We start from the raw sequence: 17310 nt of genomic DNA on the forward strand, positions 1-17310 counted from the left end.
AAAAAAAAAAAAAAAAAAAAAAAAAAAAAAAAAAAAGCTGGGCGTGGTGGTGGGCGCCTGTAATTTCAACTACTTGGGAGGCTGAGGCAGGAGAACTGCTGGAACCCGGGAGGCAGAGGTTGCAGTGAGCCCAATTTGCGCCACTGCACTCCAGCCCAGGCAAAGGTACGAGACTTGGTCTCAAAAAAAAAAAAAAAAAAGGTCATTTGGAAAATGCTTCAAGACATTGATCTGGGCAAAAATTTTTTGGGTAAGACTTCAACAGCATAGACACCAAAAGCAAAAATAGACAAATGTGATTACATCAAGCTAAAAAGTGTCTGTGCAGCAGAGGAAACAACAGAGTGAAGAGGAACCTACAAAATAGAAGAAAATATTTGCAAACTATCTATCTGACAAGGGATTAATAATCAGAATATATAAGGAACTCAACAGCAAACACCACCACTACCACCACTGACAAATAATATGGTTTAAAAAATGGGCAAATTATCTGAACAGACATTTCTCAAAAGAAGACATATAAATGGCCAACAGGTATATGGATGCAAATCAGGGAAATGTAAATCAAAACCACAGTGAGATACCATCTCACACCAGTTAAAGTGGCTATTATTGAAAAGACAAGGGCCAAGTGCGGTGGCTCACGCCTGTAATCCCAGCACTTTCAGAGGTTGAGGCGGGAGGATCACTTGAGGTCAGGAGTTCGAGACCATCCTGGCCAACATGGTGAAATCCCATCTCTACTAAAAATATAAAAAATTAGCCAAGCGTGGTGGTCCACACCTGTGATCCCAGCTACTCGGGAGGCTGAGGCACAAGAATCGCTTGAATCTGGGAGGCAGAGGTTGCAGTGAGCTGAGATCAGGTCAGTGTGCTCCAGCCTGGGCAACAGAGCAAGACTCTGTCAAAAAACAGGAAAAACAAAAACAAAAAATAGCAGATGCTGGCAAGGATGCAAAGAAAGGGCAAACCTCATATGGTGTTGGTGGGAATGTAAACTAACATAGCCAGTACGGAGAAAAGCATAGAAGTTTCTCAAAAATTAAAAAAAGATCTACCATATGATCAATCTACTGTTGATTACATATCCAAAGGAAATCAGTATCTTGAAGAGATATCTGCACCCACATGTTTATTGCAGCACTGTTCCCAATAGCTAACATATGGAATTAACCTAAGTGCCATCAACAAATGAATGGAAAAAAGAAACTGTGGCATATATACACAATGGAATATTATTCAATCAGAAAAAGAATGAAATCCTATCATTTTCAGCCACATGGATGAGACTGAAGTACATTATGTTAAGTGAAATAAGCCAAGCATGGAAAGACAAATATTGCATGTCTCTTACTTTCACCTTTGTGCCACTGCCTTAGTTAGTCCTGACCTTTCTTGCATTCCAGATAGATACTTGCATCAGCCTCCTATTGCATGTCTAATATTGCTCCTCGCTCACATGTGGGAGCTAAAAAAGTTAGTCTTATGGAAGTAGAGTAGAATTATGGCTACCAGAGGTTAGAAAGGGTGGCAGGGAGGGGGAGATGAAGAGAGGTTGGTTAACGGATACAAAATTATGGTCATATAGAAGGAATAAGTTCTAGTGTTAGATAGCAGAGAAGGATGATGATAGTTAACAATTTGTATTTCAAAATAACTAGAAGAGAGGATTTGGAATGTTCTCAACACAAAGAAATGATAAATGTTTGAGATGATAGATATCCCAATTACCCTGATTTGATTATGACACATTGTATGCATGTATCAAAATATCACATGTGGCCAGGTGTGGTGGCTCATGCCTGTAATCCTATCACTTTGACAGGCTGAGCAGGTGGATCGCTTGAGGTCAGGAGTTCTGAGACCAGCCTGCCCAACATGGTGAAAACCCCATCTCTACTAAAAATACAAAAATTAGCCAGGCGTGGTGGTGCGTGCCTGTAATCCCAACTACTCGGGAAGTTGAGACATGAGAATTACTTGAACCTGGAAGGCGGGGGTTGCAGTGAGCCCAGATCGTGCCATTGCACTTCAGCCTGGGGGATAGAGCGACTCTGTCCCCAAAAACGAAAAGACAAAACAAAACAAAAAAATCTCACAGGCACCCCATAGATATGTACGACTATCATGTGTCAATAACAAAAGAAAATAAAATGGTAACCATATACACAAAAAAGTTGTGGTTCTGAGCATATGAATCAGGTTGCTTAGACTTGAATGCCAGCTTTGGCTCTCCCAGCTGAGTGACCTGGACCACGAAGAGGCCCTAACCAGCCTGGGGAGAAGTTAGGGACATCTTCCTGAGGAAGGTGCCCCCTGAACACCAGCCCGTGGAAGAGGGGTTGGGAAGGCCATTCCAGGTGGTGTCAATAGCAGGGATAAAGGCTGAGAGGCAAGAATCTGTATGGGGTATGTGGGAAAGTCAGCATCAGTTTTGTGTTGCTGGAGCAGAGAGTAGGAGGGTGGGATGGGGAGAGCTGAGGCCTGAGAGGCAGGCAGGGCTGAGTCATGCAGGCCTTGGACTTTATTCTGAATGAGGCGGGCAGCCACTGAAGGTTCAGCAGGGGACAGACAGGTCAGTTGGACATTTTCAGTGGAGTACCCTGGTCATGGGGTAAAGGCTGAACCTGTAGAAGGACAAGTGTGGAGGCAGGGACCATAGTTAGGAGACTGATGCAAGTATCTACCTGGAATGCAACAAAGGTCAGGACTCAGGCAGTGGGACAAAGGGCGAAGGTGAAAGCACAGACTTGAGAAAACTTCAGGAGATAAAGTGGCATGACTTTGTGGTTAGTTGGGTGTGTGGGGTTTAAAAAAAAGGGAGGAGAAATGGATACACTGGGTCTTCCCTCAGTCACTACTGTCTCTCCCATCCAGACCACCCTTGTCTTTCCTCCCCCTTCTCCTGCAGACCCTCTCACCTGGCAGAGATACCCACTGGGCTGGGCCATGCAGGTGGCCCCGTGCTGGCAAGGCCTGGACTCACATGGGTTCACATGATCCTGGCACAGGCTGCCTTGGAATCCAGGGGGGCAGTGGCAGAAATAGGAGGGGCCACTGTCGACACAGAGGCCTCCATTCTGGCAAAGGGAAGAGACATCTATGCCTAGGGAGAGAGACAAACAGCGATATATAAAGATAAGTGGGGGGCCAGGCGCAGTGGCTCACACCTGTAATCCTAGCACTTTTTGGGAGGCTGCGGCGGGTGGATCATGAGGTCTGGAGTTTCAGACCAGCCTGGCAAACATGGTGAAACCCTGTCTCTACTAAAAATACAAAAAATTAGTCGGGCGTTGTGGCGGGCGCCTGTAATCCCAGCTACTTGGGAGGCTGAGGCAGGAGAATCAATTAAACCTGGGAGATGGAGTTTGTAGTAAGCCGAAATCGTGCCATTGCACTCCAGCCTGGGCTATAAAGCAAGACTCCATCTCAAAAAAAAAAAAAAAAAAAAGATAAGTGGGGATGTGGTCAGGTGCTGTGGCTCACACCTGTAATCTCAGCACTTTGGGAGGCTGAGACAGGTGTATCACTGAGGTCAGGAGTTTCAGACCAGTCTGGCCAACATGATGAAACCCCGTCTCTATTAAAAATACAAAAAAAAAAAAAAAAAAAAAAAATTAACTGGGCATGGTGGCACACGAATCCCAGCTACTTGGGAAGCTGAGGCAGGAGAATCACTTGAACCTAGGAGGCGGAGGTTGCAGTGAGCCGAGAACGTGCCACTGCATTCCAGCCTGGGTGGCAGAGTGGGACTCCATTTCAAAAAGAAAAAGATAAGTTGGGAGGATGAAGGGTATATTCAGGGCCCAAACTCTGGGTGTAGAGGCCTTTACCTTGGGGACCACTAACATTCCTGGGTGGAGACCACTCTGGGCCCAAGGAGTTAATAACTCCTGGCACTGAAGAAATTAGAACATCGAGTTTTACCTCTCTCCTCACCCTTTCTGCCAGAATGTTGGAGACATACCTCTAAAGCTTATCGTAGTGTTAAAGTAACTGTTTTCTTGGCTTAAAACAAGGCTTGAGCAAGAAAGAATTCAAGGGATGCCTCAGGTGAGGACATGTGGCTTAAGTCTGTCCCCTGAGTTCTGCATTCCTTTGATGTTCTCTCCCTGCGATTCCCATCACCTCTCCCTTAACTCCATCATAGTCTCTTTCCCGAGGTCTTCTCATATCAAACCTTATTCTCAGTATTATAGTTGCCTATAGGGCAGGTGCGGTTGTAGCCAGAGGGCTGGGGGTAGCAGGTCCCCCCATGGGCACAGGGTGCAGAGACACAGCCCCCTAGCTCTGCCTCACACTCTGGCCCCGTCCAACCCACATCACACACACATGAGGATCTGGTTGTAAAGAGAAAGGGGAGGGTTTTTCTCTTCTCCTACTGCATCTGCTCCCCTCCCTGCTGCCTGGACCCCATGACTTCCTCTTCTTATTTTCGTGTTCTTTTTCAAAGAGGTTGGCGTGACATTGAAGTGAATGGGGTGGGGTGAAATGCATTGAGTGTAGCTGGATTAAGTGTGGTCCACTCTGCCTGGGTTATGATGATCAGGACAGAGTTGAGTTGCTCTACGTTGAGTCATGTCCCTCATGGTTGGGCTAAACTGGAATCCTGTGGAATGGGCTGGTTGGTGTTACTTGAATTGTGTTAAATGAGGTAACAGGAATTGCGTTAGGCTTCTCTGATTGCACAGTTCAACACCTGTGCAATCAAGAACTGATTTGTCTGTGTGGTTTTGATTCTCAGGTGATGGTTTTGGCCAAAGGCTGTGTGGATGCCTGCAGGAATGGGGCAGGTGAGAACACCCATGTTTTCTTCACCTGCTCTCCAGTCAGTGCTGGGGTTGGTTACCTTGGCTCAGTGCAGCCTTCTGGCAGGAGGACAGTGGAAGGTTGCAGAGAGGCCCAGTCCATCCCTGGAGGCACAAGCAGTGGAAGGAGGGCCCAGTCTGGAGGCAGTGGGAATTGCGTGGACAGGGCTTCTGGGCACATAAGTCCATCAGTGTCTGAGGGGTGGGAGGGAGTGTGAGGCAGGACACAGCATCAGATTCCCAGCCCAGATATGGTGCTCTGCTCACTCCAGCTCCTCCAAATCCCTTACTTCAAAAACTCTCCCCTGAATGGCCTGGGACCAGGTGACCCTCCCTGGTTTCCCTCCCAGCCACTTCCCTCCTCAGCACACCTGGCTTCAATGGCCCTCACCTGGCAGCTGCCTCCAGTGTAGCCAGTGGGGCAGAGGCAGCGGGGACCCTGAGGGCTGTCCTGGCAGGTTGCCCTATTCCTACAGGGGCTGAACAAGACAGAGACAGGGCATGATAGGAAGAAGTTCGGGAAACAAGGGGAAGGTTAGTGTGTGATGTTGTTGGGAGGCAACCACTGGGAGGTGGCAAGCCAGGAGGGAAGGCGGAATGAGGGGTGTGGGGTGGGAGGCTGCCTGGAGCCCAAGGGGAGATGAGAGGAGGGGTGGGAAGGATGAGGGGCTTTCTCCCTTCTAGGGGTCTTTGTGCCTTGCTCACCTGTCTGCACAACTGGGGCGGATCTTTCCCTCACAGCGCCGGCCCTGGAAGCCCATGGCACAGAGGCAGGAGAAGGTACCAGGCCTGTTCACGCAGGTACCCCCATTGAAGCACGGGGCTGGAGAGAGGAGGCTGTGAGGGTTTGGGTTCCTTGCCTGTAACCTGACCTGTGACCTCAGTCACACTGTACATAGGACATACACCCCCCGCCAACAAAACGACAGCTCACTGCCATCCAATTAATTTTTATTTATTTATATAATACTTTATTTTTTTTTTTAGATAGGGCCTTGCTCTGTTACCCAGGCAGTGGTGCCATCGCAGCTCACTGCAGCCTCAATTTCCTGGGCTCAAGTCATCCTCCCACCTCAGCCTCCCGAGTATCTGGGACTACAGGCCTTAGCCACTGTGTGCCCAGCTAATTTAGAGATGGAGTTTCATTATGTTTCCCAGGTTGGTCTGTCTAATTAAATTTTAAAAAATATGACATAAGCATACCCTCCTCAGTTCCTCCATTCTCCTGTGGCCCCCAGCCCCATGACACAGTGGGCACTCACCAGACACACAGTAGTCAGTGATGGTTTGGCACTGGGGACCTGTGTGGCTTGGAGGGCAGGTGCAGTAGTAGCCTCCAGGGCTAGCATTGCAGGAGCCGCCATTGAGACATGGCCCTGAGTGACAAGCTGTTATCTCCTCACTACAGGTAGGCCCTGAAGGAAACAGGTGGGTGCTGAGAAAAGGTGTCCTCCTTCCCTCCCTCCACTCTCCTCCTCCTTCCTTTTCCTTCCCTTCCTCATCCCAAACCCTATTATTCTCTCCCATCAACCTCCTTTCTCACCACCTCCCACACATCACCCGTGTCCCCTGCAGCCCAGTTCTCCTTAGTGGTGACTGAGACACAGGGCCCATGGTCACCTGCCTTACCCTTGACTTAGGAGGTGACCAGCACAGGGTGTATATGGTTTAGGGAGGGTCTCACCTGTGTAGCCTATAGGGCAGGTGCAGTTGTAGCCAGAGGGCTGGGGGTAGCAGGTCCCCCCATGGGCACAGGGTGCAGAGACACAGCCCCCTAGCTCTACCTCACACTCTGGTCCCGTCCAACCCACGTCACACACACATGAGGATCTGGTTGTAAAGAGAAAGGGGAGGGTTTTTCTCTTCTCCTACTGCATCTGCTCCCCTCCCTGCTGCCTGGACCCCTATGACTTCCTCTTCTTTTGGCCCTGAGATTCTGGCCTCTTTCTTCAGTGACTTTGCTCTCAGCACCGCCCCCGTCCTCCCCAACACCTGCTCATTTTCTCCAACTAGATATGTTTTATATATATATATATATATATTCTTTCTGTGAGTTGCTTATTTTCTGTCTTTCTTCATTAGAATGAAAGCTGCAGGAGAGCAGTTGCTTTGTCTCTTTTGCTTTATGCTGTTCCCCCAAGGCCTGGAACAGTAGCCACACAAAGTAGGTGCTCAGCAGATTTTTTTTTTTTTGGAGACAGAGTCTTGCTCTGTCGCCCAGGCTGGAGTGCAGTGGCATGATCTTGGCTCACTGCAACCTCTGCCTCTTGGGTTCAAGTGATCCTTCCGCTTCAGCCTCCCAAGTAGCTGGGATTACAGGTGCGCCACCATGCCCAGCTAATTTTTGTATTTTTAGTAGCTACGGGGTTTCACCATGTTGGCCAGGCTGGTGTTGAACTGCTGATCTCAGTTGATCTGCCCACCTTGGCCTCCCAAAGTGCTGGGATTACTGGCGTGAGACCGTAATCAGCACTGTGCCTGGCCTCGGCAGATATTTTTCTAATGAACGATTAATTCGCCCTGGGATTTAATGCTCTTCTTTCTGCTCTGATTCCCTGGTCCTCTGTTTCCACCAGTTTTTGTGGACTCTCTTCTCCTTGGATGACACTTACCAGTTGAGCCCTCCCACTGCCTCACCGTAAGAACTTTGCCATCTCCTTCCTTTTCCCCATTGGTCATTTCTCACAGACCTACACCTCACTGGCTGTCTTCTCCCATCCTAGTGAAGGGAGCCCAAAGGAGGGGGCAGATGGGGAGGGCCTGGAAGATGTTACCTCTGGCAGTGCCCATGGTGGCAGGTGCAGTTGTCCTCAGGTGGGGCACAGCCAGGGCTTCCATCAGGACACAGGCAGTTGGCCTTGTCTTTCTGGTCCTTACATATCTGCTTGGGCTGGCACAGGTTGGGAGCACACAGGGGAACCTCACAGAGCTGGCCTGGGGTGGGAAGATGGGTCAAAAAGAAAACAGCTCCTCCACATCCTTCACTGGGCCAAAGGCTACTTCTTATGCGTGCCTTACTCCCCATGAACCCATGAATCTGTCCTTCAATGGCTCCCTATTGCCTTTAAGATATTGTTTAACTTTCTCAGAATGATACGCAGAGTCCTGCAGGACATGACATTTGTGCAACAGCTGCATTTCTCATCTTTGCCTTGCTGCACCCTTAACTCTGGCTTTCTTATAGTTCCTTGAATGGGGTGGGCTTTTCTTCCATCTGTGTCTTTGCACATGCAGTTATCTCCAGCTAAAACACGCTATCGGGCACTCTATTTACACAAACTCCTTTCTTTCTTTTCTTTCCTTCCTTCCTTCCTTCTTTCTTTCTCTTTCTCCCTTCCCTTCCCTCCTCTTCCGTCCCCTCCCCTCCCTTCCCTTCCCCTCCCTCCCTCCCTCCCTCTCTTCCTCCCTCCCTCTCTTCCTTCCTTCCTTCCTTCCTTCCTTCCTTCCTTCCTTCCTTCCTTCCTTCCTTTTGTTTATTTATTTATTTATTTTTTTGAGATGGAATCTTCCTCTGTCGCCCAGGCTGGAGTGCAGTGGTTTAATCTCAGCTCACTGCAACCCCTGCCTCCCAGGTTCAAGTGATTCTCCTGCCTCAGCCTCCCCAGTAGCTGGGATTACAGGCACCCACCACCACGCCTGGCTAATTTTTGTATTTTTAATAGAGGCGAGGTTTCACCATGTTGGCCAGGCTGGTCTTGAACTCCTGATCTTGGGTGATCCACCTGCCTTGGCCTCGCAAAGTGCTGGGACTACAGGCGTGAGCCACCACACCCAGTCTCTGCTTATCTTTCAAGACTCATCTCAGCCATCACCTCCTCCCTTTTTAGTCTGGGTTGGCTAGTCCTCTGTGCTCCTGTAGCATCCTGCACATTTTTCTCTCAGAGCACCTCTGTGGGCTATAATCAACAGGAGACTTGTTGGTCTCTCTGTATTAGACTTAAAGTCACATGAGGATGGCAACTGTCTTACTCAGATTTGCCTCTGTATCTGGCATAGTAGGCACTTAGTAAGTGCTTGCTAAATAAGCAAGTGAATGCCTTTTCTTTGAGCCCCGTCCTCTGCTCCCGAGCACCAATCACACCATTTACATTGGGCCCATGTGGGGCCTACGGTAACCCCTGCCCTTGTCCCCATGGTTGTACAATTGTGCAGGTTTTACACTAAATAATTTTAAAGGATACCATTCTCATTCTATTCTCACATCCCAACAATCAAACACCCACCAATTAACTCTGCCCCAACCCAAATGGAATAAAATACTATGCCAGTTCTTTCCAATGCCTCCCCTGCTAACCTGTGAAACCAGAGGGGCAGAGGCAAAAGAAGGCTCCTGGAAGATCAAGGCAGCTGGCTCCAACGGGACATGGGTCACTCAGGCACTCATCCACCTCTGTTTGACAGCGTGGCCCTTCAAAGCCTGTGGCACAGCAGGAAGGTCAGGGACCTACACGGACACCTGCCTCCTGCCCCCGCTGTCCCCCACAGTGTGTGCCCCAGTTTACCTGGGAGACACTTGCAGTGGAAGGCTCCAGGCTGGTCCTGGCACTGCCCACCATTGGCACAGGGAGAGCTGCTGCACTCATCGATATCCTCCTCACATCGGGTGCCGGTGAATCCTAGTGGGGTGGAATTGGGTGGGGAGAGGAGGCCAAGGTCATCGAGTAAGGCACAGCATGGAAAGGTAAACTTGCAGAGCTTCCCAGAGAAGACACCTGGGGCAGGTGGGCATGGGGTAACAGGAGAGTGATGCGGAAAAGGTGAAGCTCAGCTTCCTGCCAGCTGTGTGACTTTGGGAAAGCTGGTCAACCCTCTAGGCCCCAGTTTCCTGTTCTGTGTAAAAGGGGAATAATAATGGAACCTACCTCATGGTATTGTTAAAAAGATTAAATGACATAACGCCTGAAAAGCATACAGCCAAATGGCTAGCCTGGAGTAAGTGGTGAATAAATGTAGTTATTATAGTGGCAGGGGACAGAGGGGTGTCAGGTGAGGCTGGAGAAGACAGGCTTGGGGCAGCTTTCCCTGGGTTTATGATGAGAGTGCCAAGACCAGCCTGGGACCTCAACATGCATACACAGAGGCTGTGCAGGAGGGCTGGAAAGGAGGGATCTTTGGGTGATTTGGCAGGACAGAGATGAGAATGGGCAAGTAAGCAAGGGAAGATTTGGGGATGTAACAGTAGAGAATTTGGGGAGCAAAGACATATTTGGAGGACTCTTTGGCTAGTCTAGAGAGAGCTTCAAGAGGCCTTTGGTGATTGCTGGGCCTGAACTCTGCAGGTTCAGAGGCCTGCGGTCTGAGGGTGGCCAGAGTGGCATCTGTACTCACCAGGCAGGCAGATGCACTGGAAGCCATTGAGCAGGTCGTGGCAATCCGCATGGTTCAGGCAGGGATCTGAGGCACACTCATTGGTTTCCACCTCACAGAGCTGCCCCTCTAAGCCTGGGGACATGGGGATCATGAGGGCTGTGGCTCAGCCAGGTCTGCCTGGGAGACCTGTACTCTAGAATCAGCCCTGCTCCCGACTTGCCCCACTCAGGCGGTCCTCCCCTGAGGTGCTGTCTGCATGGGGTTGAACAAGATGAACCCTGAGGCCCTGCTGCTCCTCAGTGTGTGGCCCTGCTCCTTGAGGTGTGAAAGGCTAAGGAACAGGGTGCCTCCTAGGGACCTGCGGGAGGACTGCAAGGCTTTTTTGTGGTCATTCCTGTGTATAGAGAGGGCGGGGCTCACCAGGGCAGGCTGATCAGCCTGGAGGACCTCAAGGTACAAATAAGACAAACTGGCTTGGAGAACGAGTCCCGCCTCTTTTTCTGCCTGGGCGGGCCTCCATGCCAGGGAGAATGGAGATCCCAAAGCAGAGGAATTTGAAGTGCATCTGGGAAGCTTGTTGCTCCCATATTTGTCCCGTTGCTTTGGGTTCATCCTGGTCTCCACTGTCTCATCCTGAATTGAGGCAGGATCAACCTCCAGACCTTGTCTTCCTTTCTTTTCTTGCCTGAGGAGTCTGCTTCTGAAGCTCCTTGTTGTCCCTTGGGTTACCGACCCGTTTTCTCTTATTTTTCTATGATTGTCTGTGGGATGACCTGAGCCAGTATCTTTGGGTGCCACTCAGTTTAGAAAGGCAATATGGGGGTAGTGGTTATAATTGTTGAAGCCCTTGGTTTGAATCTCAGCTCTGCCACTTGCTAGCTGGGTGACCTTGGACAAGTCACTTAACCTCTCTGTGCCTCAATTTCTTCAGTTATAAAATGGCATTGTAGCAGTGCTGACCTCACAGGGTTATTGTAATAAGTAGATGAGACAATGCCTGTAAGATGCTCAGACAGTACCTGGCATAAAGTTGGCTGTTATTTTTCTGATTTCGTTCAACTCCTTGATGTTGCTCTCTCCCGGGGGTGACTTTTCCCCCTTAAAACTAGCCTGGAGGTGGGTGCAGTCTTGCAGCAATTTTTTTCTTGTTGTATCAAATTTTCCTGTTGTATCACAGGGCTTTTGGGATTTTAAGGGATTACCTTTCATCTCTACATGGGAGAGGTTCTATGATTAGAGGGAGCATTCTGGGGTGACCTGAGTAAAGGCTGCAGCACGGAAAGTTTATGAACTGCTTTTCTACCCTCTCTTGCTGGGCTCCTCTGTACAGTGGAGCAGGTTTTGCAGGCTCTATGATGACTATGAAATGAATGGCAGCTCCCTCCAGAGTTGAGGAATGCATAACCTCACTACCGTCTGTGGTAACCCTTCTCCTAGGGGTCATGGGTGTCCCTGAGTTTTCATCTGGGGGTAGAGAGAGAAGCATCTGTGGTAACTTGCCCAACTGGCCTGAGGCTGTCCTTACTTTGGAGGGGACATTCCTAGTGGGTTCAGGACTAGTTCCCTGTTTTCCCCACCCAAGGTCCCATCCAGCTGGTACCTGGTGGGCAGAGGCAGTGGAAGGTGGCAAGTAGGTCCAGACAGGTGCTCCCTGGGTGGCAGGGCTGGGAGAGGCACTCATTGTCATCAGCCTCACAACGGGAGCCCGTGTAGCCAGGTGGACAGAGGCAGTTGAAGGAGCCAGGGGTGTTGAGGCAGGAACCGCCATGTTCACAGGGACTTGGGCCTTGCTGGGCTGGGAGGAGAGAAAAGCTGGGAGTCCACAGGGGTCAGGGCGGGAAGGGCAAGGAGGTCAGACCGTCAGGGAAGGTGTGGGGCCCTGCATGTGGCAGAAGAGACCAAATTGGTGAAGGGGCTTGTGTCTTTAAGATGGAGAGGAAATAAGGGACCAAATTCATGGGGACTGAGGGGCTGAGCATTGGAGAGAGAGTCATGCAGGCAAGAGATGCCAAATCTGGGCAAATTCAAGGAAAAAGATGTTTGGTTTTTTTTTTTTTGAGACGGAGTCTCGCTCTGTCGCCCAGGCTGGAGTGCATTGGCGCAATCTCTGCTTACTGCAAGCTCCGCCTCCCGGGTTCATGCCATTCTCCTGCCTCAGCCTCCTGAGTAGCTGGGACTACAGGCACCCGCCACAGTGCCCAGCTAACTTTTTGTATTTTTTTAATAGAGACGGGGTTTCAACGTGGTCTCGATCTCCTGACCTTGTGATCCGCCCGCCTTGGCCTCCCAAAGTGCTGGGATTACAGGCGTGAGCCACCATGCCTGGCCGATGTTTGGTTTTTTAATTGGAAAAGCAATCTGCCCTTTTCTGTCTTCAGTGCAGAGGCCTGTCTGAGGCTCAGAGAGGCTCTGAAGTGGGAGTGGCCTCACCCATTAGACACTCATCCAGGTCCTGGTGGCAGGTGGGCCCTGAATAGCCGGGCTGACACAGGCAGAGTGTGGAGCCTGTGAGGGGGTTGGTGCTGCACTGGGCATCCCCATGGCACGGCTGGCTCAGACACATGTCTTCCAAGTGGCACAGGAGTCCTAGAGGGGTAAGAGCAGGTGAGGCTCTCAGAGGCCACTTGAGGCTCCTAGCAGCTATCCTGGTGCTTCTCTCGCCCTCCTTCTCTACCTCCCACCTGCTGATACCCTCTACCCCCATACCTGTGCGTCCAGGTGGGCAGAGGCAGGAGAAAGAGCCCACCCGGTCAATGCAGGTGGATCCTGGGGCACAGGTGGCAGCAATACAGTCATCCAGATTCTCCTCACAGCTTGTGCCCCCCCAGCCACTCACACACACGCAGTGAAAGCTGCCAGCAGAGTTCTGGCAGGTGCCACCGTTTCTGCAGTGAGAGGGACCCTGGGCCTCACACTCATCCACATCTTCGGAGCAATCCCAGCCTGCAGGGGGTTGGGGAGGGGACAGGGGCTGAAGCTGGGAGCCCTATGAGTAGGGGAGGCCAGGGGCCAACTGTCTGGGCTATGGGTGCCATGAATGTGGCTTAAACAACTCACCTGTCCAGGTTTCTGGGCAGAGGCAGGTGTAGGTGTCCAGCCCATCCTGGCAAGTGCCCCCATTCTGACATTGGTGGCTGACACAGTTGTCTGGATTCACCTCACAGTCCGGGCCTATGAAACCTGACAGGGTCGTGGGATCAACTGGGGGAGGAGGCTCCAAGGGAGACATCCTGCCCTGCCCAAAGAGAGGGGCTGCAGGAGAGCCCCTGTGAGGACACACCTGGGGGACAGAGGCAGAGGTGAAAGGTGGGGTCTTTCCCTGGCATCAGCTGGCAGGTGCCCCCATTCAAACAGCCTCTAGGAGGGCAGGGTCCTGCCCGGAGCTCACAACGTGGGCCCTCCCGCCCCACAGGGCAGAGGCACTGGAAGGAGCCCAGGGTGTTATGGCAGGAGGTGCCTTTGGGGCAGGGTCCTGGGTCCTGGAAGCACTCGTTGACATCACGTTCACAGGCATGGCCCTCGAAGCCCGGTGGGCAGCGGCACTGGATCTGGGGGTACGTGGCCAGACACACCCCTCCATTAACACATGGGTTGGCTGAGCAGAAGTCCCGAAGCTGGCACTGCTCACCTGAGGCAGAGGACAGAGGGAGCCGTTTCTAGCACTGTACGAATTCTAGCCCATCTGAGGTTACCCAGTGCTCACTCTGGATTATCTCTGGGTCTCATTTTCATATTTCCTTCCCTTTATTACCATACTCTCTTTCCTCTGTTCCATCACCCCTGATCTCGGTGTTGCCATGGTTTGGGAGGGTTTATCTGGAGCGACCATATCTTCTAAAGTGATGATGAGAGTATTGGAAATTGTCCTTGCCTGAGAAAATCTGGCACATGGGTGATCTTGGGGGAGGTGAAAAGCACCCCATGTCTGCAGGCAGGAGACTCAGGTGGCACCTTGCTGTGCCACAACTGGTTGTATACTCTTGGGTGAGCCACTTTGCCTTTCTTTTTTTTTTTTTTTTTTGAGACGGAGTCTGGTTCTGTCGCCCGGGCTGGAGTGCAGTGGCTGGATCTCAGCTCACTACAAGCTCCGCTTCCTGGGTTTACGCCATTCTCCTGCCTCAGCCTCCCGAGTAGCTGGGACTACAGGCGCCCGCCACCTCGCCCGGCTAGTTTTTTGTATTTTAGTAGAGACGGGGTTTCACCGTGTTAGCCAGGATGGTCTCGATCTCCTGACCTCGTGATCCGCCCATCTCGGCCTCCCAAAGTGCTGGGATTACAGGCTTGAGCCACCGCGCCCGGCCCACTTTGCCTTTCTGATCCTGGTTTCCTCATCTTTAAGTGGGTTTAGGCACCTGGAGACTCACTTCACAGTCCATGCGCACCAGTGGGAATGGCGGCCGCCGTGGAGGTGCCAGGTGCCGAACTGAGCAAGCACTTCCTGAGCATCGGCCCCTTGTATCCTCTCAGCAACCTTATGAAGTGTGACCATTACTCTCCCTGTTTGTCAGCTGACAACTGAACACCAGAAAGCTAAAATGTCTTATACGAGGTCATGTAGCTGGTCATGGCAGAGCTGGCATTTGGATCCAGGGGCTGTCGCAGAGCCCTTAGTCTGAAGCACTAAACTTGCCCCAGAGTTACACTCCTCCTCCTGGGGTGGCCCCACTCCTCTCTCTGGGTCACATCCCTCCCTTCCCGGTGCCTCTCCCACCACTGCAGTCTTCCCAGGTGATATTATGGCTCCCTCCACTCAGAATGGGAGCCATTCAGATGCTCAGAATGCAAAAGCCTGGAAGGCCCCTGGTATGGCGAGCAATGGCCCTCTAGCTGCTAGGCAGCAGGGAGATTAAGGGGGCTAGGATAGGTATCAGGATGGTGCACAAAGGGGCCTCACGGCACCCTTAACTTGGAAATATTTTAACATTTTAGCAATCAGTACAACCCTGCTGGTGAATGTTGGTCGTGGAGAATTGGCATGTTGATTCTCATGGCTTCTGTCTTCAAAGGGCTTGCAGTTTCTCAGCCTCCAGTTCCATCTTCCCCACCTACAGCCTAGCCCATTGCTCCTGCCTGTCCCCTCCTGGCTGCCTCCAGCAGCTCTTACCTGTCCATCCAGGCATGCAGGAGCACTGTGGGCGGCCCGAGGCCTGGATGTGGCAGCGGCCCCTTTTGGAACAGAAGGAGGGAGGACAAGGATCTTCAAGCCGGGCCTGGCATCTCTCGCCAGTGAAGCCAGGGAGGCAAGTGCACGAGAAGCTGGGTGCCAATGGAGAGGGAGAGCTGGGGGGCCCTAGGGGAGCGGGAAGCAGCGCTTGGCAGCTGCCTCCATTCTGGCAGAGCTGGGCGTTCTGGCAGGGGTCAGGAAACTGGCACGTCTCACCCAGGAAGCCAGGGGCACACCTGGGCAGGGGAGGAGAGGAAAACTCACATCACTGGTCCCTCTTCCCATTCTTGCCCACCTCCCTCCTCTGCCTTCGTTTGTTTCCCTTCATCTCCTTCACTTCCTCCCTTTCGTCTTTGGTCTCACTTCCTCACCTCTACCCCCCGCTCTCCCTCCCACTTTCTCTCCAGTCTCCCACTCCTGCAAGGCACACTCACTGGCAGGTCCCTTGTCCCAGAGACAGGCTCAGGCAGGTGCCTCCATTGGCACAGGGTTCTGGGAAGCTCCCACACAGCAGCCCTGAGGGTGGAGAGGCAGGCGCGATGGAAGTGCTGGGTACCGTGCCTCCACCTTTCCCCTTCTGGGTGCTCCTGAGAGACCTGCCCGCAGCAGCTCCCACAGGTGCTCTAAACCACCTCTTCTTCACACCTGTCCCCACTCTCCACACAGTACCCAGCCCCAGCCCCAGTGCCCTCCATCCCAGTTACTAATCCCCACCCCCCTTTCCTGTTTATTCTCTGGCCTCCTGAGTCCAGCCTCGGACTCCATCTCTCGGAAGCAAGACAACAGGGGTCAGAACAGGGGTGGAGGTGGCTCCCGGGAGGTGAATGGCTGAGACTTCGAAGAGATTTCCTCCCGGAAAGGCCCAGCATTGAGCCATCCGGGGGGTGGGGACAGCTGGACTAAGAAAGGGACTTAGTAGGCCTGACCTTTCATGTCCTCATCTCCTGCTTCCCTCTCATCTCTTCCCCAAGCAGGTGGTCAGTGTGTTCCCTCTTCCCCTCTTCCCTATGGCTGCAAGAGTCCTCCAGTGCTAGTGCTGATGAGGTTCTTCCTGGAGGTGGGCACCCTCTCACCCATCCCCCGGCAGTCACCACCCCTGGCACCAGGCCTGAAGCAGCTCCACGGGCAGAGCCGTTTTTCCCTGCAGGCCGTCTCTATTTGGGCAGTGAGAATCTCCTCCACCCAGCATCCCTCACACAACCTGGGGCTTGGGCCTCTTCCCCCACCCCACTGGTCATCCTCCTACGGGAAATGGGTCCTCCACCTCACCCACGCCATGCCTCACCTCTGGTTATGACCACTGAGACACATAACAGCAGCAGCAGCAGCAGCAGTGAAGGGGGCTGCATTCCAGAGCCCCTTCTCCAAGCCCAGGTCCCTGTCCCTCTTTAGGCGGGGACCCTCAGAGCCCTCACTGAGGTAGGAGCCACCTCCTCTGCTCCCACTGCCCCTCTTCCTCCTCCTCGGCCTGCTACAAGCCTCACGTCTGAGCTGTTTCCTGAGTCACACAATGTCCTGGACACCCTAGTAATGGGGGGGCGGGGGAAGAGTGGAGGAACACTAGGGGGGATGAAGGAGGGGCCTTCTGTCCCTGACAACCCCTGGGGAAGTAGGCGGAAGTAGGACAGTGTGCCTGGAGGGCAGGTGATAGGAGGGGAGAAGGACTCTCGGAACCCCTGGGGCAGTCCCAGCCCTGCTGTTTGTTGATCTGGTCTCTCCTTTCTAGCGATGAGAATTGTAAGGTGGCTGCTCCTGTGCCCCAGGAGGGGCAGGATCTGGAAACAGGTATTGGGTGGTTAGAGAGTTCCGTATTCCTCTTCCCAGGAGAGGATGCTTAATTTGCCAGGTTATTACAGATGCTTATCAGAGAACCTGCAACTTGTCATAGTTTGAAACCACTCACCTTGGCAAAAGGAACCCAGGGGGCTTCTAGGCCTTATCTTGGCTCTTGCCAGGACTTATTTTTCTCCTTCTGGGGAATGGGCAAGATGCTGGCTGGTTTGGGGAAATCTTGGTCTTCCTGTA

At 52.1% G+C, this 17310-nt stretch overlaps 1 protein-coding gene across 4 annotated transcripts in view; it reads right to left on the reverse strand.

Moving 5' to 3' along the window:
- NOTCH4 (notch receptor 4) overlaps positions 1-16778 on the reverse strand; it is a 29266-nt gene extending 12488 nt beyond the window's left edge. For 2 of the 4 annotated variants that reach the window (XM_017859179.1, XM_017859180.1), the window contains exons 1-18: positions 16571-16778; positions 15720-15801; positions 15226-15521; positions 13402-13749; positions 13179-13301; positions 12828-13064; positions 12552-12707; positions 11722-11916; positions 10140-10253; positions 9314-9427; positions 9106-9228; positions 7586-7745; positions 6496-6641; positions 6074-6226; positions 5517-5634; positions 5203-5290; positions 4853-5006; positions 2925-3109 (exon numbers count right to left, since the gene is read on the reverse strand). In XM_017859179.1, coding sequence (XP_017714668.1) covers positions 2925-3109; positions 4853-5006; positions 5203-5290; positions 5517-5634; positions 6074-6226; positions 6496-6641; positions 7586-7745; positions 9106-9228; positions 9314-9427; positions 10140-10253; positions 11722-11916; positions 12552-12707; positions 12828-13064; positions 13179-13301; positions 13402-13749; positions 15226-15521; positions 15720-15801; positions 16571-16634 — 2856 coding nt within the window. In that variant the 5' untranslated portion in view covers positions 16635-16778. The remainder of the gene's footprint in view (positions 1-2924; positions 3110-4852; positions 5007-5202; positions 5291-5516; positions 5635-6073; positions 6227-6495; positions 6642-7585; positions 7746-9105; positions 9229-9313; positions 9428-10139; positions 10254-11721; positions 11917-12551; positions 12708-12827; positions 13065-13178; positions 13302-13401; positions 13750-15225; positions 15522-15719; positions 15802-16570) is intronic. The other 2 variants (XM_017859181.1, XM_017859182.1) reach the window with 2 other exon arrangements.
- Positions 16779-17310: the final 532 nt, after the last annotated feature.

The sequence above is a fragment of the Rhinopithecus bieti genome, unplaced genomic scaffold, assembly GCF_001698545.2.
Source record: "Rhinopithecus bieti isolate Rb0 unplaced genomic scaffold, ASM169854v2 scaffold_49936, whole genome shotgun sequence".
In the NCBI taxonomy this organism is placed as follows: Eukaryota; Metazoa; Chordata; class Mammalia; order Primates; family Cercopithecidae; genus Rhinopithecus; species Rhinopithecus bieti.